The following is a 23,004-nucleotide window of genomic DNA, read 5'->3' as shown; positions in this document are numbered from 1 at the left end:
TTAATATGCGCATAACAATACATGCAATTTTGTTTGTCAATTAAAATAATTTTTTTTTTTTTGAGACGGAGTCTCGCTCTGTCGCCCAGGCTGGAGTGCAGTGGCCAGATCTCAGCTCACTGCAAGCTCCGCCTCCCGGGTTCCCGCTATTCTCCTGCCTCAGCCTCCCGAGTAGCTGGGACCACAGGCGCCGCCACCTCGCCCGGCTAATTTTTTGTGTTTTTAGTAGAGACGGGGTTTCGCCGTGTTAGCCAGGATGGTCTCGATCTCCTGACCTTGTGATCCGCCCGTCTCGGCCTCCCAAAGTGCTGGGATTACAGGCTTGAGCCACCGCGCCCGGCCCAATTAAAATAAATTTTAAAAAATGTTTTAGATTGGCCTTGCTCTGATGAAAGAGGGAAAGTAATTGACACTTTAAGGCGTTGGGAGCCGGGGCATGTGTCCATCCTTGCCAAAAAGATTAAATGGACTCTGGGTGGGTCTCGTCCACTGTTCTGGGGTCTTTTGGGTTGTCTCAGCCCCAGCCTGGGGCACCACAGGCTCTCAGGAGTCTGGCTCCCTGCCCACCTGTGCAAGACCATCAACCTCACCGCCCTCATCCATCAGTCTCCTCCCCTGCGCCCGCGCCTCGTGCCCCAGGCGCATGCGCACACGCGCCGTGGGAAGGCAAGCGAGTGCGCACGCTCCGGGCACCGCCTCGCCTCGGTGTCCGCCCCTTTCCCCTCCAAAAGGCGGCCTGGGCTTCTGCGCAGGCGCGCCGGCCTGGGGTAGGGTCCATCGCGGCTCCCGATCCTGTTATCGCGAGAGGCCGGTCCGCGATCTTGTGGCCGCCCCTCCCCTCCCCCTGCCTCTTGGACTCCGGCTGCGGCGTCAGCCTCTCGCGGGCCTCGGCAGAGGTGGCGGCTCCGGCGCCTCGGCCCCAGCGCCCTTCGGCTACCCTCGGCCCAGGCCCGCAGCGCCGCCCGCCCTCGGCCGCCCCGACGCCGGCCTAGGCCGCGGCCGCAGCCCCGGGCTCGCGTAGGCGCCGATCGCTCCCGGCCCGCCCCCTATGGGCCCCGGCTAGAGGCGCCGCCGCCGCCGCCGGCCCGCGGAGTCCCGATGCTGGCCCGGAGGAAGCCGGTGCTGCCGGCGCTCACCATCAACCCTACCATCGCCGAGGGCCCGTCCCCTACCAGCGAGGGCGCCTCCGAGTGAGTGGGCAGGGGTCGGCCGGAGACTCGGGATGCACGGTGCAGGGAGCCCTCGGGGAAGGACGGGGCGAGGGGTGCAGGAGGCAGGAGGGTCACGGAGGATGGGGTGAGGGGTGCACGGGGCAGGGGGTTCTCGAGGGGAGGACAGGGCGAGGGATGCAGGGGGCCTTCGAAGGAGGATGGGGCGAGAGGTTCAGGGAACTTTCGGGGGAGGACGGGGCAGGGGGCCCTTGGAGGACGGGGTGAAGGGTGCACAAGGCAGGGGGGTCTGGGCCGGTGATGGGACGAGGATCTTTGAGCAGTGAGATTGGGTGAGGGGAGGTTGTTGTGGTGGAAAAGATGGGGTGTGGGATTCCTGAAAAGTGAAATTGGGATAAGGGGAGTCTCTGAGTAGTGAAGTTGGGGTGAAGGGTGTCTCTAAGAGGAGAGGATGGGGGCAAGGGTCCCTGAGCAGTGAGATTGAGTGAGGGGAGGTCCCTGCAGTGCGGAAGATGGGGTGTGGGGCTTTTGAAAAGTGAAGCTGAGGTGAGCGGAGTCCCTCAGTAGGAAAATCGGAGTGAGGGGTGTCCGTAAGGAGAGAACAGGATGAGCAGTGAGATCGGGGTGAGGGGTCTCTTTAAGAGGAGAGAACAGAGTGTGGGGTCCCTGAGTAGTGAAATGAGGGTGAAGGGTTCCTAAGAGGAAAGGACAGAGTGAGGGTTGCCTTAGTCATGAGATGAGGGTCAGGGGAGCCCCTGAGTAGGGAAATCGGGGGGCAGGGCGTTCCCAAGAGGAGAGGATGGGGTGAGGGGAGGTTAGGCAGCCCCTGAGGAAGGAATTTGGGCAAGGGGGCTCCAGAGGGGAGAGGATGGGGTGAGGGGTCCCTGAGTGATGAGACTGAGATGGGGTAGGGTCCCTCAGTAATGAGATTGGGCCAAGGAGGTCCCTGTGGGGAAAGACAGGGCATGGAGGCTCTGAGTAGCAGAATGCTGGTGGATCTCTAAGTAGTGAAATGGGGTGTGTGGTCCCTGAATAGTGAAATCAGGGAGATGGGGGGGTCCCTGAGTAATGAGATTGGAATGAGGGGAAATCCCTTTGGGGAAAAGATGGGGTTTGGAGTCCTTAAGTCATGAGATCAGGCCAAGGAGATGTCCTTGCAGAGAGAGGATGGGGTGCAGGGCCCCTGAGTTGTGAGATGGGGTCGAGGGGGTTCCTGAGAGGAGAGGATGTATCGGTGGGTACCTGTAGGGGGAAGGATAAGCGAGGGGTGTCCTGTGCAGTGAAATGATAGTGAAGCGAGTCCCTCGGGGGAGAGATGGGTGAGGGATTCCCTATGGGGGAAACATGGGGTGGGAGGGTCCCTGGGCCACGAGTTGACAGTGCAGCACCTGGGTGGGGAGAACAGGCTGAGAGGTCCTGGGGGGCGGGGAGCAGTCCTTCTGGGGAATGAGTCCCTGAGTAATGAGGTTGGGGTGGGATGAGGGCACCTAGGGGGCTAAGGTGGGGCGGGGGGGTCCCTTAGGGGAGAGAATGGGCTGAGGAGGTCCATAGACAACCAGGAAAAAGAGAAGAGAGGGGAGGATGGGGGGCTCCCAGAGGGGTCAGGATGGGGTAGGAGACCCTAGAGGGGTCAGGATAGAGGGGCTCTAGTGGGGATCAGAGTGGGAGTTCTGGGGTATCTGAGGACAAGGGGGGTCCTAGGGGAGTCAGGATGTGGGGGGGCTCTAGCGGGGTCAGGATGGGAGTTCTAGGGGTTCCGGATGGAGGGGTTTCTGCGGGGGTCATCTGGTGGGGTCAGGATGGGGGTTCTAGGGGGCTTATGTTGTGGGAGTTTGGGGAGGTCAGGTTAGGGGGTCCTAGGGGGGTCATGTTGGGGGGTTCTGGGGGTTCAGAGCAGGGGGTCCTGGGGGGTCATGTTGGGGCAACTCTGGGGGGGCCATGGCAGGGGGTCCTAGGGGAGTCATGTTGGGGGATTCTGGGGGGGTCAGGGCAGGGGGTCCTGGGGGGTCATGTTGGGTTCTGGGGGTTCAGAGCAGGGGGTCCTAGGGGAGTCGTCATGTTGGGGCAGTTCTGAGGGGGTCAGAGCAGGGGGTACTGGGGGGGTCACATTGGGGGATTCTGGGGGGGGGTCAGCAGGGGCCCTAGGGAGGTCATGTTGGGGGATTCTAGGGGGTCAGGGCAGGGGGTCCTAGGGGTCTCATGTTGGGTTCTGGGGGGATCAGGACAGGGGGTCCCGGGGGGTCAGGTTGGGCATCTCTGAGAGGGCATCTCCTGCTTGTGGCAGTGCCTGGTGTGTGGAGTCCCTGAAGCTGGAAGTGTGGTGAGGAGACAGGGAAGCTGGAGTGTGAAGAATGAGGAGGCTCGGGGATCAGGGGACCCTGCTGGCCCCTGAAAGCGGAGGTGCAGATTCTGAAGCAGGTGGACTGGAAAACCCTCCTGAGGGGCGGACCCAGTGCAGAAGCTTTGAGGAGGTGGAGGGAGACCAGAGGCCTGGGCGAAGGGGTCTGAGAAAGGGGCATGCTGGGGTTGGGGTCGTGTGCTGGCAGAATCGCACTGCTCCAGGACGAGGGAGGGGACTGGGTGTTGGGGGCACACACTGGTGGGGTCATGCCAGGGTGATCTCTGCACTTACGTTCTGCAGGGCATAGTGGGGCAGGGCAGGACGATCCCCCGGGCCCTTGGCTAGGGTCCGGGTGCCGTACGTGTGGTGTGACCCCTTGAGAACCAGGTGTCAGGGACTGTGGCATGTCTGGTGGCCTCTCTCGCTCGGGGGCCGGCCTCTGTGACCCGGATGAAGAAGACTCTTGATGCCAATGTGTGCAAGTCAACACGGGCACAGGCAGACACGGGGACCTGTTCCTCATTCTCCGCACGGAACTCGCCCTTCACATTCTCTTCCGTGTGGGGTTTGATTTCCATCCCTTGAAGGATTACCCCCAGGAGAGGAAGCCGGCTGTAGGGATGCCAAGGTTTGGTTTTGTTTAATAACCACAGTTGGGTTGCCAGCAAATTTCAGATGGATTAGTCAGCTGACTCAGGGATGCATTTTCAATGTTTTGAGCAGTACTTGAGATCTTCCGAGTGTGCCATCAGAAGTGTTCATTCATGGCCAGGTGCGGTGGCTCACGCCTGTAATCCCAGCTCTTTGGGAGGCCAAGGTGGGTAGATTACTTGAAGCCCGGTGTTCAAGACCAACCTGGCCAATATGGCGAAACCCAGTATCTATTAAAAATGCCAAAAAAAATTAGCTGGGTGTGGTGGCATACACCTGTAATCCCAGCTACTTGGGAGGCTGAGGCAAGAGAATCGCTTGGACCCAGGAGGCAGAGGTTGCAGTGAGCTGAGATCGCACCACTGCACTCCAGCCTGGGCGACAGAGCAAGGCTGTCTCAAAAAAAAGAAATATTGATTTATTCATTCATGTTATTCATTCATTCATGTCCCCCCCCCCCCTTCTGTCCCACTCCCAGGGTCTCGCCATTCCTGCTGCTTCTGGGTCCTTGTTCAGCAGCTGCTCAGTGAGCACCTACCAGGGCTCTGTTTCCCCTCCTAGGGGACACTGAGATGAGCAGGAGTTGTCCTGACCTGGGGCAGGTGTTGTGACCTGGGGCAGGTTCCTCCACCCCTGTGAGTCTGTTCCCTCCTGCCTGGGCCTCCGGGGACGATGGGGAAAATGGAATGAGATGGTGTGAATGGAATGAGATGGTGTTTGTGCAGCCCAGGAAGCAGTGCCCAGGCCCCTGCCTTCTGGCGAGCTCTTTGCAGCACCAGCTCCAGTGCCATCACCTCATTTCTGGCCTGTGTGTCCCATGGCTTATGCCACTTCCAGCTGTAGGCAAACAGTGGTCAAACTTTGGGATTGGAAGGTTCCAGATGGAAGGAGCCGTCCACGCCTTCATTCCCTGCTTCTGTCCCCTCTATGGCTGTCCACCATGACTTTAGCTCCTTCCGGAATTGGGACCTCTCGAGTTGGCCTGCTCTTCCAGGGAGACGTTTAAAGCTGCACTGCCTGGTTGAGTAGCCCCTGGCTACAGGCAACACATAAAATGAGAATTGCCCAGACCCACAAGAGCATAGGCGCAATAATGCAATAATGCTGTTGTAGATTTCAAAGGCTTAAGATGGAAACAATGTGAAACATTCATTCATTTTTCATACTGGTTGTATGTTGGAAATGATAACATTTTTGATGGGTTAAATCAAATGTGTTATTAAAATTAATTTCACGGTGGCTCAAGCCTGTAATCCCAGCACTTTGGGAGGCCGAGACGGGCAGATCACGAGGTCAGGAGATCGAGACCTTCCTGGCTAACATGGTGAAACCCCGTCTCTACTAAAAATTGCAAAAAACTAGCCGGGCAAGGTGGCGGGCGCCTGTAGTCCCAGCTACTCCGGAGGCTGAGGCAGGAGAATGGCGTGAACCCGGGAGGCGGAGCTTGCAGCGAGCCGAGATCCAGCCACTGCACTCCAGCCTGGGCGACAGAGCGAGACTCCATCTCAAAAATAAAAAATAAAAAACATAAAAAAATTAATTTCAGCCAGGTGTAGTGGCTCACGCCTGTAATCCCAGCACTTTGGGAGGCTGAGGTGGGCAGATCACTTGAGCCCAGGAATTCAAGACCAGTGTGACCAACATGGTGAAACCTTGTTTCTACTAAAAATACAAAAATTAGCTGGGCTTGGTGGCAGGTGCTTATATTCAGCTACTTGGGAGGCTGAGGCAGAAGAGTGGCGTGAACCTGGGAGGCATAGGTTGCAGTGAGCCAAGATCGCACCACTGCACTCCAGCCTGGGTGACAGAGTGAGACTCTGTCTCAAAAAAAATAAATAAATAAAAATTAATTCAAAATAGCCAGACATGATGGCTCACACCTGTGATCCTAGCTACTAGGAAGGCTGAGGTGGGAGGATCACTTGAGGACAGGAGTTGGAGGCTGCACTGAGCTATAATCTTGCCACTGCACCCCTGCCTGGGAGACAGAGCAAGACCATGTCTCTAAATAAATGAGATCAGTTCACCTGTTCTTTTTAAACATGGGTACTAGAAGATTTTAATTTGTACACATGGCTTACATTCCATTTCTTTTGCACAGCACTTGGTTCTTGTGTGCATTGGGCTCAATTGTCTGTTACAGAGAAGTTGTCTGTTACTCCAGGATCTGGTTCCGAGTCGAGGCATTTGTGAAAATAGCTTACTGTCGAAAATTCTTGGAACCACCCAATAAAGTGCAATGTACATGCTTGTTTAAATTTTTTAAAATTTTTTTATTGTGTAGAAACAAGGTCTTGCTCTGTCGCCCAGGCTGGAGTGCATTGTCATGATCATGGCTCACTGCAGCCTCAACCTCCTGGGCTTATGTGATCCTCCCACCTCAGCCTCCTGAGTAACTGGAACTACAGGCTTAAGCCACCGTGCTCGACTGTAGGTCTCACTTTGTTGCCCAGGCTCGTCATGCTTGTTTTTTGGTTTTTTGGTTTGTTTTGTTTTGAGACAGAGTCTCCCTCTGCTACCCAGGCTGGAGTGCAGTGGCAAGATCTCAGTTCACTGCAGCTTCCGCCTCCCGGGTTCAAGCAGTTCTCGTGCCTCGGCCTCCCAAGTGGCTGGGATTGTAAACGTGCACCACCGTGCCTGCCTGATGCAGGTTTTGTACTGAGCCTTCTGCCTTCTGCTCTTGGTTCTCGTACTGTGCTCAGAACCCTTGTTCCTCTATCTCCTGCAAAGACAGGCATCCTGGCCTGGGCTCCGTTTACCTGATCCCTCCCTCGTGTCCTCCCGACATGGTCCGGAGCTTGTGCCTTAGGAAGGAGGCCTCCCAGCTGGGTGCGGTGGCTCACGCCTGTAATCCCAGCACTTTGAGAGGCTGAGGCGGGCGGATCACTTAATGTCAGGAGTTGGAGGCCAGCCTGACCAACATGGTGAAACCCCGTCTCTACTGAAAATACAAAATTAGCCAGGCATGGTGGCAAGCGCCCGTAATCTCAGCTACTTGGGAGACTGAGGCAGGAGAATCTCTCGAACCCGGGAGGCGGAGGTTGCAGGGAGCCGAGATCGCACCATTGCATTCCAGTCTGAGCAACAGAGGGAAACTCTGTCTCACAAAAAAAGAAAAAGAAAAAGCAGATGGAGGCCTTTGAGCTGCGGCTTATCCTCGAGATCCTGAGGTCTGCTAGACTTGCTGAGACGGGATCAAGGCAGCATCCTCAGTTCCCGGGGAGCCGCCCTGGATTCTGGTCATTGGTGTGTCTGCTGGGTGTACACAGCATGGATCCTTCTTTCCTTCTACACCACAAACCCCTGAAGTGCAGGAATCCAGTCTGTGTCCTTCTGGGGGCCGGCGCGCCACGGCCACGCGGTAAACGGCCAGGTGGAAAGGTAGACTCTCCCTAGGTAGCTAACCCCTGCCCTGGGGGTCTCTGCAGGGCAAACCTGGTGGACCTGCAGAAGAAGCTGGAGGAGCTGGAACTTGACGAGCAGCAGAAGAAGCGTCTGGAAGCCTTTCTCACCCAGAAAGCCAAGGTCGGCGAACTCAAAGACGATGACTTCGAAAGGATCTCAGAGCTGGGCGCGGGCAACGGCGGGGTGGTCACCAAAGTCCAGCACAGACCCTCGGGCCTCATCATGGCCAGGAAGGTGAGCGCTGCGGGGTCGGAGGTCGGGGAGTGGTGGGGAAGGTTCCCCCTGGAACAGGAGGGAGGTTGGGAAGGCAGCCGGGTCTCTGCATTCTGATTAGCTCCAGGCTCCGTTCCTCATCCCCAGCAGGGACTCTAGGTCCTGAGAAAGGGCCCAGCTTCTGGGCAAATGGGAGCGGTGCCAGCCACACACAGCTGTGCCCTCCGGTGGCTACCTTCTGCCCAGGAGGGCACTTGAAATCCACATTCCCAGAAAGCTAACAAGTGTGGATTTCAGGAATATGAATGTGTTACGGTTCTCCAGAGAAACAAGCGATGAAGCGTGTGTGCGTTTGCGCCTGTGTGTACAGCCACGCACCTCATGGCGATGGCTCAGCCAATGACAGACCGCCTATGCAGCGGTGGTGACGTAAGATGATCGGGCCATGTCTTTACTGTGCCTTCTGTATGTTTATTTTTATTTATTTATTTATTTTTGAGACAGAGTCTCACTCTGTCATCCAGGCTGGAGTGCAATGGCACGATCTTGGCTCACTGCAATCTCCACCTCCTGGGTTCAAGGATTCTCTTGCCTCAGCCTCCCAAGTAGCTGGGATGACAGACGGACACCACCGTGCCCAGCTAACTTTTTTGTGTTTTTAGTAGAGGCGGAGTGTCGCTGTGTTGGCCAGGCTGGTCTGGAACTCCTGACCCCAGGTGATCCGCCCACCTCGGTTCTCTATATTTAGATAAACAGATGCTTATCAGCACCGCACCGTACAGAGTACAAGAGCCTGGGTGTAGAATGGGCTTTCCGGTGTTCACACAGTGACGACCTCGCCCAGTGAGGGATTTCTCAGTGTATCCCCGTCCTTAACGATACTTGACTGTATGTGTAGAGAGAGATTTATTCTAAGGAATTGGCTCACACAGTCCCTGGGCTGGTGGGTCTGAAATCTGCAGGACTGACCAGAGCCCCACGGAACAGCTGACGCTGCGGCTGAGATCCAGGCCCTCCTCCTCGGGGGCCTCGGGCGTGTTTTTTGTTGTTGTTGTTTTTTTTCTCTTTTTTTCCCAAGACAGGGTCTCCCTCTGTCGCCCAGGCTAGAGTGCAGTGGTGCGATGATAGCTGACTGCAGACTCCGCCTCCTAGGCTCAAGCGATCCTCCCACCTCAGCATCCTGAGAGTAGCTGGGGCCACAGGTGCACGCCCGGCTAATTGTTTGTTTGTTTTGTAGAGACAGAGTCTCACTATGTTGCCCAAGCTGGTCTTAGACTCCTGGGCTCAAGTGATCCTCCTGCCTCAGCCTCCCAAGTAGCCAGGACTAAAGGGAACACCAGGCCTGGCTAATTTTTTTATTTTTTGTAGAGATGGGGTCTTGGTTTGTTGCCCAGGCTGGTCTCGAACTCCTGAGCTCAGGCGATCCACCCGCCTCGGCCTCCCAAAGTGCTGGGATTACAGGCATGAGCCACCGTGCTTGACCTATATTCTTTCTTTTTTTTTTTTTTTTTCCTTGGCTTACTGCAACCTCCACCTCCTGGGTTCAAGGGATTCTCCTGCCTCAGCCTCCTGAGTAGCTGGGATCACAGGTGTGCACCACCACACCCAGTTAATTTTTGGTTTTTTAGTAGAGATGAGGTTCACTGTGTTGGCCAGGCTGGTCTCGAACTCCTGACCTCAAGTGATCCTGTTGCCTCGGCCTCCCAAAGTGCTGGGATTACAAGGCACAAGCCACCGCGCCTGGGCAGGCTTTTCCCTGAAGGCCTTCAGCTGATTGGCTGAGACTCACCCTCTCTGGGGAGGAGTAATCTGCTTTGCTCAGAGTCTGCCGCTTTAAAGGTTAATCACATCTTAAAAACGTACCTTCCCAGCAACCTCTAGACTGGCGTTTGACGACGGGGCACCGTGGTCTCACCCAGGAGACGCATAAAGCTGACTGTCACCCCACTCTTTGAGAATTTGCAAGCCCTGGCGCTGACAGCCCCCGAGCTTAGTCATCCCGGGCTCCTGGGCCGCGATGCAGCCTCTGCTCTGTGTTTGAGAAGAGTGCCCAGGGGATACAGGGAGGTTGTGACCACTCGGGGACAGTGGCTCTTAAACACATAAGCAGAGGACTTAGTGTTGACGGGGCGTTCAGCTCCTCACCTGTGTTCCTGCAGACATAGAATGCTGCCTCTTCCTGGAAGCCCACCATCCTGTAGTCCCCCAAACTGGGGGAACCTGACCGCACCCGGTCCTGTGGGTCCGCGCAGGTGGCAGCATTGCTGGGGGGCCCTGCCTTCCTCGGGAGCAGCGGCTCAGCTCCTGCGGGGATTTAGCTCTGCAGCTCTGTCTTCTGGCCTCTAGAGTGCCGCCCTCCCTCCCTCCTGAAGTCTGCAGCCGCGGACTTGCTATTTCTGTCCCCGTACTGCAGGCAGCCTCTTCCAAACCAGAGCAGCCTTGGAAAGCTCAGGTCCGCCTCCGCCCGAAGCACCGGGAGGAAAAAAACAAGCTTGTGGTTGACAGAGCCACAGCAGGGCCTTGAGACAGAGTGCCAGTCCCCGTGTGTGCCAGGGACCCTCGGGCTTCTCAGGGAGCCTCCAGTGGTCCCTGATGGGCTGGGCAGTGGACATGAACCCAGTGCTTGCTGCATCAGCAGCTCCTGCTCCTGCTGACAGGCACAGGTGAAGACGGGCTCACCTGCAGCTTTACCGCAGCCGGGAAAGGGAGGTCGGGGCCTTTAAACCTGAGGGCAGGCGTGGCTGGGCAGGCTCTGTGGTCTGGTGCATGGGGACGTCCCAGCGTCGGCTCTAGGGTTTGGTTCTGTCCTTCCGTCATGAAGCTGTCATTCACCTTGGGGAAGGCGGGGAAAGGGCACACAGGACTGTCGGTACTATTTTTGCAACTTCCTGTGCTTCTATAATTCTTTCAAAATTAGGTTTTCTTTTAAGCGCCTGCAGACTTGGGGGTGGGAGAGGATGCGTTGAGCGCGCAGGCTCAGCGGCTCTGGCTGCTATGCAGGTGGGGCTGCGAGGGCTCCTTTCATCTCATCTTATTTATTTACTTATTTTTAATTTTATTTATTTATTTTTTTGAGACAGAGTCTCGCTCTGTCACCCAGACTGGAGTGCAGTGGCGTGATCTCGGCTCACTGCAACCTCCACCTCACAGGTTCAAGCGATTCTCCTGCCTCAGCCTCCTGAGTAGCTGGGATTACAGGTGCCCACCACTATGCCCAGCTACTTTTTGTATTTTTAGTAGAGACGAGGTTTCACCATGTTGGCCAGGCTGGTCTCGAACTCCCGACCTCAAGGATTCCACCCGTCTTGGCCTCCCAGATTGTTGGGATTACAGGCGTGAGCCACTGCGCCTGGCCCAGTCTCGGTGTTTAAGGTCATGCTGGCTTGTGAGTGTCTTCTTGGCCTGACGGTGGCCTCTGACCCCCTCCCATTGGAGCGGCACCCCTGCATTCCCTGCATTCCCTGGGCCGGGGAGACAGGTGAAGAACTTGCTGCTTGTTATGCATGTGGGGCTTCTTTGAGTTGCCCATGCTCGTAGCAGAGGTGGGTTGGTTGGTTCTCGCTTCCGAGTTCCTCCACTCTGCCGTAGCTCACTTCCAGGGTGGCGGTCACACGGCCTGCCCAAGGCCACCTCACAGTACCAGCTGCTGTCTCACAAGTGGTGACCTGAGCGAAGCCACTGCCAACACCTTTGACGCATGTTCTCATTGAAATTGAGCATCAGCCCCGTTTTGCAGTTAAAAAAACTGAGGCTGAGTGGGGTCAGTGACCGAATTGGATTTGAACTCTCTTGGACTTGGGAGCAGCTGCCAGGGCATAGCCTCCGGAATCCATTGCACGTCCCCTAGCTGGCCACCACTCCCATCCTGTGTGTTCATTTTAAAATCTCTTGTAGAGAGGAAGGCTTGCCATGTTGCCCAGTGTTGAACTCCTGGCCTGAAGCGATCCTCCCGCCTCAGCCTCCCAAAGCACTGGAATTACAGATGTGAGCCACTGCATCGGGCTCTGTTCCGATTTTTACAACAGCTAATTCAGAATGTTTGGAAGCGCAGTGTGGGCCACACGTGACTGTGGGCTACATCAAGCTCTGGAGCTGTCAGTTTCTGATCCATGATTTACGATATTGCTGAGCTTATTCCAGACCCAGGCCTGCGGGGCGGCAGCCTGATCCTCGTCCCACTCCGGCTCTCGCGGACACTCAGTGAAGCTCTTTCCTCTCCTTTCCTACTCCAAATGCCCAACCCCACCCCGGCCCAAATTCCTCATTCTTCTGTAGAAACCGTCTCCACCTCCGAGCCAGGTCTGGCATTCAGTTTTAACACCCTGACACCACCCGCATTTAATCAGCTATTAGAGCTGGCAGGGCCTGGGCTATGGTGTCCTGGAAAGAATACGGGCTGCAGTGTTCCCCGAGGCAGCCCCCATCCTGACTTAGCAGCTAATGCCACTGGGAACATGGCTCCGAGGCTCCGAACCTGGGCTTGCTCAGTCAGCAGGAGCGGGACAGCCCACCCGTCCCCCGGGGTTGTCAGGGTGAACTTCAGAGGGTGCAGGTGCTCAGGAACGCCCCCTCCCTGCCTGTCTGTCTTCCTTTCCCCTCGCACACCCTCAGTGGTGGCTGCCTGTTCATCTGGAATGCTTGCTCGACAGGCCCCAGGTATTACAGAACCATTAAAACTGAGATCACTCTGCAGCCGCCCTGTGCAGACCGGCCTCCTGCACATCTGCTACTTACTACAGCCTTCCAGAAGGCCAGTCGCTTCCGATGGCCTCATTTCACGTTAGGGGCTCCTGGGTTCCAAGGCCTCTGGGATCCCTCCCAGTGCCTGTCCGCCACTTCCTCTCCTCAATCACGGCTTGTGACGGCCAGCCAAACACGCGCTCTTTCCTGCTTCTTGTCACCCATCTATGGCTCCTTTGAAGTTTTTGGTCAGGAGCTGAGCCGTCCAAGACAGCAGCCCCCGGTCAGATGTGGCTACTGGGCTCTTACAATGCAGTCAGTCCGGATGTACTGAACGTGGAAAACATGCACCAAGCTTCAAGGGCTTGGTGTGAAAACAAACGTGGCCTTTTCTTTCTTTCTTTTTTTTTTTTTTTTTTTTGAGACGGAGTCTTGCACTGTTGCCCAGGCTGGAGTGCAGTGGCGCGATCTCGGTTCACTGCAATCTCTGCCTCTTGGGTTCACGCCATTCTCCTGCCTCAGCCTCCCGAGTAGCTGGGACTACAGGTGCCCGCCACCTCGCCGGTCTAATGTTTTGTACTTTTAGTAGAGACGGGGTTTCACTGTGTTAGCCAGGATGGTCTCGATCTCCTGACCTCATGATCCTCCCACCTTGGCCTCCCAAAGTGCTGAGATTACAGGCGTGAGCCACCGCACAGGGACCTTTCTTTTTTTTTTTTTTTTTTTTGAGACAGAGTCTGGCTCTGTCCCCCAGGCTGGAGTGCAGTGGCGCAGTCTTGGCTCACTGCAAGCTCCGCCTCCCGGGTTCACGCCATTCTCCTGCCTCAGCCTCCTGAGTAGCTGGGACTACAGGCACCTGCCACCATGCCGCTAATTTTTTGTATTTTTAGTTGAGACGGGGTTTCGCCGTGGTCTCGATCTTCTGACCTCGTGATCTGCCTGCCTCGGCCTCCCAAAGTGCTGGGATTACAGGCGTGAGCCACTGCACCCGGCCCAAATGTGGCCTTTTCGAGTAAATCTCCCAACCTCCATGTGAACATCCAAGCTTCAGTACCGGGCCCTTGTGGAATGGGAGTGGGCACCGGCACCTCTCAGATACAGCCTGGCTGTAGGGGAGAGCATCCTAGGGTGCTGGGGTGGCCCTGGGGCCTGTGGAGTCACCATGAGGGAGTGGAGTAGCCCAGGGGCCCCTGTCTGGAGCTGGACTCTGCAGGCTGGCCTGAGGGGAGAAGCCAGAGCTACAGGGGCAGGCGGTGCCAGGGCTGCAGTCAAGGTGGGACACCCTCTGCCTGAGGAGTGGCTGGGTGGGGGGAGCTGGGCACTGTGCCCCTGGTCCCTGCCACGCTTTTCAAGGTCACAGGCCTGGAGCAGGGGGCACACCCCACACACGCCCTGTGCTGTGGCCACGGTCAGCCTCCTGCTGCCCCGAACACAGCGAGGGCTCCTTCATGCCTCCGTGCCCGCTGACAGGTGGCTCTTTGTCCCTCTGCCTGGAGCACCCTCCCCCATCTCCTCCTCACGGTGACTGTCCTTCCTCAAGGCCCGGCCCCAGTGTCACCTCCTTGTTTCTGCTCCCCGGGCACCCGGATTGCTTCTCCTTGGCATTTTTGCCACGTCGAGGTGGTCTGACCCGTTCCTGTTCCCGTCCTGAGCCTGGGTCTCCTCCAGGAAGGAGCCGTCTCCGTCTCAGTCCGTGGCTGTTTCTTCACTGACTGCACACCTGGGCCTGGCTTTGCCTCCGTGGCGGATGAGTGGAAACCATGACTTTTTCTTGTCTTATTGCAGCGGCTGGAGCGGGACGCTCTGATTCTCCAGAGCGCTGGCCCAAAGCCTTAGGCTGCTCCTTGCCATGTGGGGGGTCCTGCCGCTCCTGGGGCTTGTCCATGGGGTTAGGGGTTGCTCGTGGTGTTTTTTTTTGTTTTTTTTTTTTTTGAGACGGAGTCTCGCTCTGTCACCCAGGCTGGAGTGCAGTGGCCGGATCTCAGCTCACTGCAAGCTCCGCCTCCCGGGTTTACGCCATTCTCCTGCCTCAGCCTCCCGAGTAGCTGGGACTACAGGCGCCCGCCACTTCGCCCGGCTATTTTTTTGTATTTTTTAGTAGAGACGGGGTTTCACCGTGTTAGCCAGGATGGTCTCGATCTCCTGACCTTGTGATCCGCCCGTCTCGGCCTCCCAAAGTGCTGGGATTACAGGCTTGAGCCACCGTGCCCGGCCTCGTGGTGTTTTATCTGATGTCCTTTCTGCACCTTTTTTTTTTTTTTTTTGAGATGGAATCTCACTCTGTCTTCTGAGTTCAAGTGATTCTCCTGCCTCAACCTCCTGAGTAGCTGGGATTACAGGTGCCTGACTAATTTTTTGTATTTTTAGTAGAGATGGGAATTCACCATGTTGGCCAGGCTGGTCGCAAACTCCTAACCTGGTGATTCGCCTGCCTTGGCCTCCCAGAATGCTGGGATTACAGGCGTGAGCCACTGCGCCTGGCCAATTTTTTTGTATTTTTAGTAGAGACGGGGTTTCATCATGTTAGGCTGGTCTCAAACCCCTGACCTCAAGCAGTCCACCCACCTCAGCCTCCCAGAGTGCTGGGATTTCAGGTGTGAGCCACCACGCCAGGCTCCTTTCTGACCTCTTGAGTGGATCTTTGGCTTCTTGCCTTTTTAAAGTGGCACCAGGGTCAATTTGATGAAGATTTCCCCTGCCGTCTTGAACTTGGGTGGAAGGAGAGGGAGAATCCTCAGGGGCGTCCGCGGCTCTGTGTGCCTAACGTCTCCACGGGGTGTCTCCAGCTTGAGGGTGGGAAGGGGCTCGAGATAGACCCACCCCAAGCAGGGAGAGGGCTGGAGGGGAGCCATTGCCCTGCCTCCCTCCTGGGAAAGGTGAGCACTTTGTCAAAGTCTGGTGTGACGGGGAAAAACGCTTTCACACAGCTCCCACTACAACTGAGTGGGAATTAAGTATTTGCTTCGCTGGTCTTTTTTGAAAACAGGTTTATTGAGGTGTAATTCACATACCTTACAGTGTCCCCTTTGAAAGTGTGTGACTCAGTGGATTGTAGTATATTCATGACATTGTCCTCATCATCACAGTCAATTTTACAGTATTCCATCACCCCAGAAAGAACTCTGTCCTCATCAGCAGTCACCCCCATCCCCTCCTCCAGCCCCCGGCACCCATGCATCCCCTTCCTGTCCCTGGATCAGTCTGTCCTGGACAGTTCATAGAAATGGGATCACATACTGTGTGGCCTTTTGTGTCTGGCATCTCGCACTAAGTGTGACACCCTCAGGGTCCATCCACGCCGTGGCCGGGGTCAAGGCCTGGTTCCTTTTTACGGCTGAGTCCTGTTTCGGTGGGGGATGGGCTGCGCTGGGTTGGCCTGCTCTGCCCTGGGTGGGCGCCTGGGCTCTTTCCACCCTTGCCTGCTGTGAATCGTGGTGGTATGAGCGCTTGTGGACACGTTTCTGTGCGGACGCACGTGTCCACTTCTCCTAGGCGAACATCTAGGGGTGGAATTGCGGAGCGGGGGCTGAGTTGGTCTTGACCACTGTTGTGAACGCCTGCAGAGCAGAGACCCCAAATGTCCTCATCCCATTTTCGGGCGCCCCCAAGCTGGTCTCCCCCCTCTCCCCGGCAGCTGATCCACCTTGAGATCAAGCCGGCCATCCGGAACCAGATCATCCGCGAGCTGCAGGTCCTGCATGAGTGCAACTCACCGTACATCGTGGGCTTCTACGGGGCATTCTACAGCGACGGGGAGATCAGCATCTGCATGGAGCACATGGTGAGTGCATCCGGGACAGAGGCAGGGGCAGGGCCTCCCTGGAATAGAGCATGTTGGGGAGAAAGAAGGCTCCCCCTCACGGCCCCTTTCCTCGGAGGCAGCAGTGCGCCGGCTTCCAGGGGATGCCATACAGCTGTGTATATAGATGCTTTGGTTTTGTTTTGTTTTCTTTTTGTGTTTTTTGAGAGGCAGTCTCACTGTGTCGCCCGGGCTGGAGTCTAGTAGTGCCGCGATCTCGGCTCACTGCAACCCCACCTCTCAGGTTCAAGCCATTCTCCTGACTCAGCCTCCCGAGCCGCTGGGATTACAGGTGCCCACCACCACGCCGGCTAATTTTTGTATTTTTAGTAGAGACAGGGTTTCACCATGTTGGCCAGGCTGGTCTCAAACTCCTGACCTCAAGTGATCCTCCTGCCTCGACCTCCCAAAGTGCTGGGATGACAGGCATGAGCCGCCGCACCGGCCAGTGATTTTGTTTTTTAAGCACTCATGCCTTCCTCCCGGCTTTGCTTTTTCTCTTGCTGTATCCCGGGTATCGTTAGGACAGCAGAGAGGGAAAACACTCCCGTTTTGGGGGTCACGTAGGTTGTTTCCAGTCTCTGCCCCATCTCAAGTAACAAGGTACTGACTCGCAGGCAAACCTGTGAGGTTAAACCGTGTGAGGGAATTGCTGGGTTCCAGGGCAGATGCGATTAAAAATTGATCATTATCAGGCCGGGCACGGTGGCTCATGCCTGTAATCAGGATCTTTTAAGCCCAGGAGTTCGAGACCAGCCTGGGCGACAGAGTGAGAAACCATCTCTATAATTGAAAATATTAAGTGAGTTTGGTGGCACGTGCCTGTTTTAAGATTTTTAACAACATTTAAAAATGGGGATAAAAGTAGCGCCAGCTACATGAGAGGCTGAGGCAGGAAGCTCCCTTGAGCCCGGGAGGTTGAGGCTACGGTGAGCTTTGGTCACGCCGCTACACTCCAGCCTGGGCAGCAGAGCGAGACGCTGTCTCAAAACAAAACTAAGCTGATGACCGTTTTTAAATGGCCTTCTCAGGAAGGTGTGGCAGTCTGAGCTTGTCAAGGCGGGTCTGTGCCTCCCCCAGCTCAGATCTGTGGGATCACAGTCTCTAGGGTGGGGCACAGGCACCCCCTCCATGGACTCCGACGTGCCCCTTTGTTAAGACTGTCTGGCCTTGAAGCTCAGAAGTGGGTAAGATTGGGTGGAACAAAAGGAGAAGTGGCCAGAGCTCAAAACCCCGGAGGAAACGCTGCCGACCCCGCTACACCGAGCTCGTCAGGTATCAGACTGCCCGCCACACGGCATCCTTTGCAAAACCAGAATGCTTGGGTGACACCCTGCAAACGTGCGATCCCCTTTGACAATTTTGTAATAAAGGCAGGAAGTGAATTTGAGCAAGGCCCCCACATAGCCATGTGACTCGGGCAAGGCGGCACCCGCCTTGGAACCCCTTTCCCGCCAGCAAGGGAGACCTGGCGTCTGCCCCACTGCTCGCAGAGTCACGGTGCCGGCAGCATCAAAGGGCGAGGAAAGGATGAGGAAGTGCTTTGTGGTCTGAGGTGGCCCCTCTGTCATGTGGTGCTCCCCATTCCTCCTCGTCTTCCTCGTCTTCCCGCTCCTCGCGCCCAGCAGGCACCCGCTCTACTCAGGAGTTCCGTCCTCCCCTCATGTGGCTGACTCAGCTCTCAAGACCCCTGCTTCCCATGCGGAAACGGGAGAGCATGGCAACCCTCCCCCAACCTCTGTTCTTGGTGAATTTAAAATGGGGGTTCCCTGAGTGGGTGCTGGCACCCCAGGGGACACCACACAGAGCACCAAGCTGCAAGAGGGAGACACAGGCCATGCTGTCTGTGTTTATGGGGGTGCATTCTTTAAAAGTTCCAAGTTTGTCTAGCCAGGGGTGGTGGCTCACATTGGTAATCCCAGCACTTTAGGAGGCCGAGGTGGGAGGATCACCTGAGGTCAGGAGTTCAAAAGCCTGGCCAACATGGTGAAACCCCGTCTCTACTAAAAATGTAAAAATTAGCCAGGCACGGTGGCGAGTGCCTGTAATCCCAGCTACTCAGGAGGCTGAGGCAGGAGAATTGCTTGAATCTGGGAGGCAGAGGTTGCAGTGAGCCGAGATCGCGCCACTGTACTCCAACAACAGAGTGAGGCTCCAGCTCAAAAAAAAAAAAAAAAAAATGTGGCCCACGCCTATAATCCCAGCACTTTAGGAGGCTGAGGTGGGTGAATCACTTAAGCTCAGGAGTCCAAGAGTAGCCTGGGCAACGTAGTGAAGCCCCATCTCTACGAAAGTACAGAAATTAGCCAGGTGTGGTGTGCACGCCTGTAATCCCAGCTACTCAGGACAAGAGTCGGTTGAACGCTGGAGGAGGAGCTTGCCGTGAGCTGATGGCGCCACTGCACTCCAGCCTGGGCGACAGAGCAAGACTGTCTCAAAAAAAACGTCGGCCAGGCGCAGTGGCTCACGCCTGTCATCCCAGCACTTTGGGAGGCTGAGGCGGGTGGATCACGAGGTCAGGAGATCGAGACCATCCTGGCTAACACGGTGAAACCCCGTGTCTACTAAAAAAAAAAAAATACAAAAAAAATTAGCTGGGCGAGGTGGCGGGCGCCTGTAGTCCCAGCTACTCGGGAGGCTGAGGCAGGAGAATGGCGTGAACCCGGGAGGCGGAGCTTGCAGTGAGCCAAGATGGCGCCACTGCACTCCAGCCTGGGCGACAGAGTGAGATTCCGTCTCAAAAAAAAAAGAAAAAAGAACTAAAAAAAACAATGTGGAACATGTTGATTTTAAAGCATCAGGTGAGCCCTGACAGGGCAGCATCCTAGGAAGTAAAGCCATCCAAGGGGGCCATCCCTGCCACCCTCGCCGGCCCTGTGAATCCTCTCCATGCTGAATGGTGCCCTCGGAATTCACCCATGTGCCCATAGGTTTCCACGGCAGGGCCTGCCCAGCACCTGATTCATTCCCTTCCAGGCCACCCCAGTGAGGCAAAGAGGCAGCTTAGCACCAGGGCTGAGGATGGGCGTCCAGATGAGGTCTCGGCCCCACTGCTCACTCTCACCACGAGTTCAGGACAGGACTCTTGCTGCTTCTGCTGTGAAGCCGAGGGAGGCGGTAGTCCCTGCTGGGGTGAGGACTATGTGAGCTCTCCCCAGGATGGCACCTGGCACGCACGGGGTGTTGCATCCGTGTCCTGCGGCCATTTCCCTGTATTTCTATGCAATTGCCCCATATTTCTGTGTCTTCTTTATTTTCTTTTACTTGGGGAGTAGGGGGGTACAAGGTCTCTCTCTGTCACCCAGGCTGGAGTGCAGTGGCATGATCCTAGCTCACTGCAGCCTGCACCTCTTGGGCTCAAGCGATCCTCCTGCCTCAGCCTTCCAAGGAGCTGGGACTACAGGTGCACCAGCACGCTCAGGTAGTTTTTTAAGTTTTTTGTAGATATGGGATCTCACTATGTTGCCCAGGCTGATCTTGAACTCCTGGGCTCAAATGATTCTCCCACTTCAGCCTCCCAAAGTGCTGGGATTACAGGGGTGAGCCACCGTGCGCAGTCATGTATTTATATAAAATGGCCAGCACTTGTTGGTGACTAGAGCTTAGGAACAGTGGGGCTGGCTGCTTCCCTTGGGCCTGAACCTATTGCTGGATAACTCGGGGCAAGAACCCAGTGGACACTGGGACCTCATGGGATGGGAAAGGAGAGCCAGTGACTTAGGGACCTCATAGAGGTGCCCCTTGGCCTTTCTCGGGGTCTCGTGAAATCTGCTGAAGAATGCCCACGTTGTTCTGCAGTAATGGAAACTGGACGTGTCCATCACTAAGGGAGCGATTCAAGAATGATATTTGGCCGCTTTGCAGTGGCAAAGTGAAATCCACAATGGTGTACTGAATGGGAGTATCCCCAAATACAACACTACTCATGTAGTGGAGGGGTGGTTGTAGAAAATAAACATCGCATGGGCTGGGCGCCGTGGCTCACGTTTATAATCCCAGCACTTTGGGAGGCCAAGGCAGGCGGATCACGAGGTCAAGGGTTCGAGACTGTCCTGGCCAACATGTTGAAACCCCATCTATGCTAAAAATACAAAATTAGCTGGGCACGGTGGTGCACGCCTGTAGTCCCAGCTGCTCAGGAGGCTGAGGCAGGAGAATCACACGAACCTGGGAGGTGGAGCTTGCAGTGAGCCGAGATCATGCCACTGCACTCCAGCCTGGCGACAGAACAAGACTCCGTTTCAAAATAAAAGAAAAAGAAAATAAACATAGCATTGGCCCATTCATTTATTTATTGTCTTTTCAAGTCAGGGTCTTGCTGAGTTGCCCAGACTAGAGTACACTGGTGCCATCCTCCCACCTCAGCCTCCCGAGTAGCTGGGACCACAGGCACAAGCCACCATGCACAGCGAATTTATTTGCTTATTTTTGTAGAAATGGTGTCTCTCTATGTTGCCCACGCTGGTCTTGAACTCCTGTCCACAAGTGACCCTCCTGCCTCGGCCTCCCAGCGCTTTGGGAGAATCACGTGAGCCCAGTAGGTCGAGGCTGCAGCGAGCTATGATTGAGCCACTGCTCTATAGCCTGGGCAACAGAGTGAGTCCTGAGACTGTATTTCCAAATACACAGTCAGATCTGGGGACCAGGTGCTCACTTCTGTAATCCCAGCATTTTGGGAGGCTGAAGCGAGAGGACCTCTTGAGCCCAGGAGTTTGAGAGCAGCCTGGGCAACGTGAGGAACCCGTCTCTACAAAAAATTGGCAGGACTTGATGTCGCGCCTGTAGTCCCAGCTACTTGGAAGGCTGAGGTGGGAGGATTGCCTGAACCCAGGAGGTCGAGGCTGCAGTGAGCCAAGATCCCACCACTCTGCTGCCGTCTGGGCAACTCCTGTCTCACAGAGAGAAAGAGAAAAGATCTGGAACAATCTGAGTCACACTTGAGGGGAGAATGGTGGAAGCGATGGGGCGTCCCGGTTTTTTATCTTCGTTTGAATTTTTTACAAGAAAAATGAGGCCGGGCGCGGTGGCTCAAGCCTGTAATCCCAGCACTTTGGGAGGCCGAGACGGGCGGATCACGAGGTCAGGAGATCGAGACCATCCTGGCTAACCCGGTGAAACCCCGTCTCTACTAAAAAATACAAAAAACTAGCCGGGCGAGGTGGCGGGCGCCTGTAGTCCCAGCTACTCGGGAGGCTGAGGCAGGAGAATGGCGTAAACCCGGGAGGCGGAGCTTGCAGTGAGCTGAGATCCGGTCACTGCACTCCAGCCTGGGCGACAGAGCGAGACTCCGTCTCAAAAAAAAAAAAAAAAAAAAAAAAAGAAAAATGTGTTCGCCTACTACCTATGTAACAAAAGTACAGTTACAGGACTATTTGAAACACACACACACGGACACACACACACTCACACACGCACACACGGACACACACACACACACTCACACACGCACACACGGTAGAAGTGTATGGTCATGCACAGAGTGAGATTTGGAGCCAGCAGTACACAGCTGCAATACCCTCTGCGCCACATCCTGTCTCTGTGACTCAGACAAACTGCTTGTCCTGCCAGACGTTGGTCTTTATAGCTGGAGACCAGCCCTTCTCAACCAGGGGCAGTTCTCCCTCCCAGGAGACACCTGGCGCCGTCTGGGGACATGTGTGGTTATCACGTCTGCGGGGTGCTCCTGGCGTGGAGTGGGTGGAGGCCAGGGGCGCTGCTCAGCACCCTGCAGTGCCCACACCGGCCCCCCCCCCAGAGAGTGACCTGGCCCCGATGTCACAGTGAAGAAAGACGGCTACAGAGAGAGCTCCCGTGAGGCGTCTTCCGCCAGCTCACGAGGCTCGCAGCCCAGCCCTCCGCCTGTCCCCACCTCCTGGGAAAGGCTGTCTGAATTTGCTTACGCAGCAAACATTGATTGTGACCCTCTGAGAAACGGAGACTGAAGGAGCTGTGCTGGGGGGCAGGGGTTTGAGAAACGGAGACTGAAGGAGCTGTGCTGGGGGGCAGGGGTTTGAGAAACGGAGACTGAAGGAGCTGTGCTGGGGGGCAGGGGTTTTAGGGTTTTAGGGTTGCGTTGGCTGCCTTGGCTGCGCTGGCTGCGTTGGCTGTGTTGGTTGCGTTGGTTGCGTTGGTTTGTGTTGGTTTGTTTTCCGCCACCCTGCCTCTTTGAAGTTGTTGGTCTCTTTCTGGTTTTTGTTTTTTTTTGAGGTAGGGTCTCCCTCTGTCACCCAGGCTGGAGTGCAGTGGGGCGATCTCGGCTCACTGCAACCTTGACCTCCCAGGTTCAAGGGATCCTCCCACTGCAGCCTTCCGAGTAGCTGGGACTACAGGCTTGCGCCACCACGCCCAGCTAATTTCTGTACCTTTTGTAGACGTGGGGTCTCACTGTGTGGCTCGGGCTGGTCTCAAACTCCTCAGCTCAAGCATGCGTTTTCCTCGGCCTCCCGAAGGGGTAGGAGCATAGGTGTGAGCCACCACGTCTGGCCTTTTTTTTAAAATTGAGGAGTCTCGCTCTGTCACCCAGGCCGGAGAAAAGTGGCGTGATCTCGACCAACAGCAACCTCCGCCCCCCGGGTTCAGGCGATCCCCCCGGGTGCAGGCGATCCTCCCGGGTTCAGGCGATCCTCCCGGGTTCAGGCGATCCCCCCGGGTTCAGGCGGTCCTCCCAGGTTCAGGCGATCCTCCTGCCTCAGCCTCCAGAGTAGCTGAGATTACAGGCGCCCACCACCACACCCAGCTAATTTTTT

The 23,004-nt window shown here is 56.0% G+C and overlaps 1 protein-coding gene across 1 annotated transcript in view; it reads left to right on the top strand.

The window, feature by feature from the left end:
- The first annotated feature begins 787 nt into the window (after positions 1-787).
- Positions 788-23,004, top strand: part of MAP2K2 (mitogen-activated protein kinase kinase 2) — a 36,970-nt gene continuing 14,753 nt past the window's right edge. The window contains 3 exon segments of the mRNA XM_025366856.1: positions 788-1,190; positions 7,590-7,800; positions 16,094-16,240. Of these exon segments, the coding sequence (XP_025222641.1) occupies positions 1,099-1,190; positions 7,590-7,800; positions 16,094-16,240 (450 nt within the window). The 5' untranslated portion in view covers positions 788-1,098.

The sequence above is a fragment of the Theropithecus gelada genome, chromosome 19 (assembly GCF_003255815.1).
Source record: "Theropithecus gelada isolate Dixy chromosome 19, Tgel_1.0, whole genome shotgun sequence".
Lineage (NCBI taxonomy): Eukaryota > Metazoa > Chordata > Mammalia > Primates > Cercopithecidae > Theropithecus > Theropithecus gelada.
Note: the sequence above shows the minus strand (reverse complement) of the source record. Positions and strands in the feature narration are given on the sequence as shown.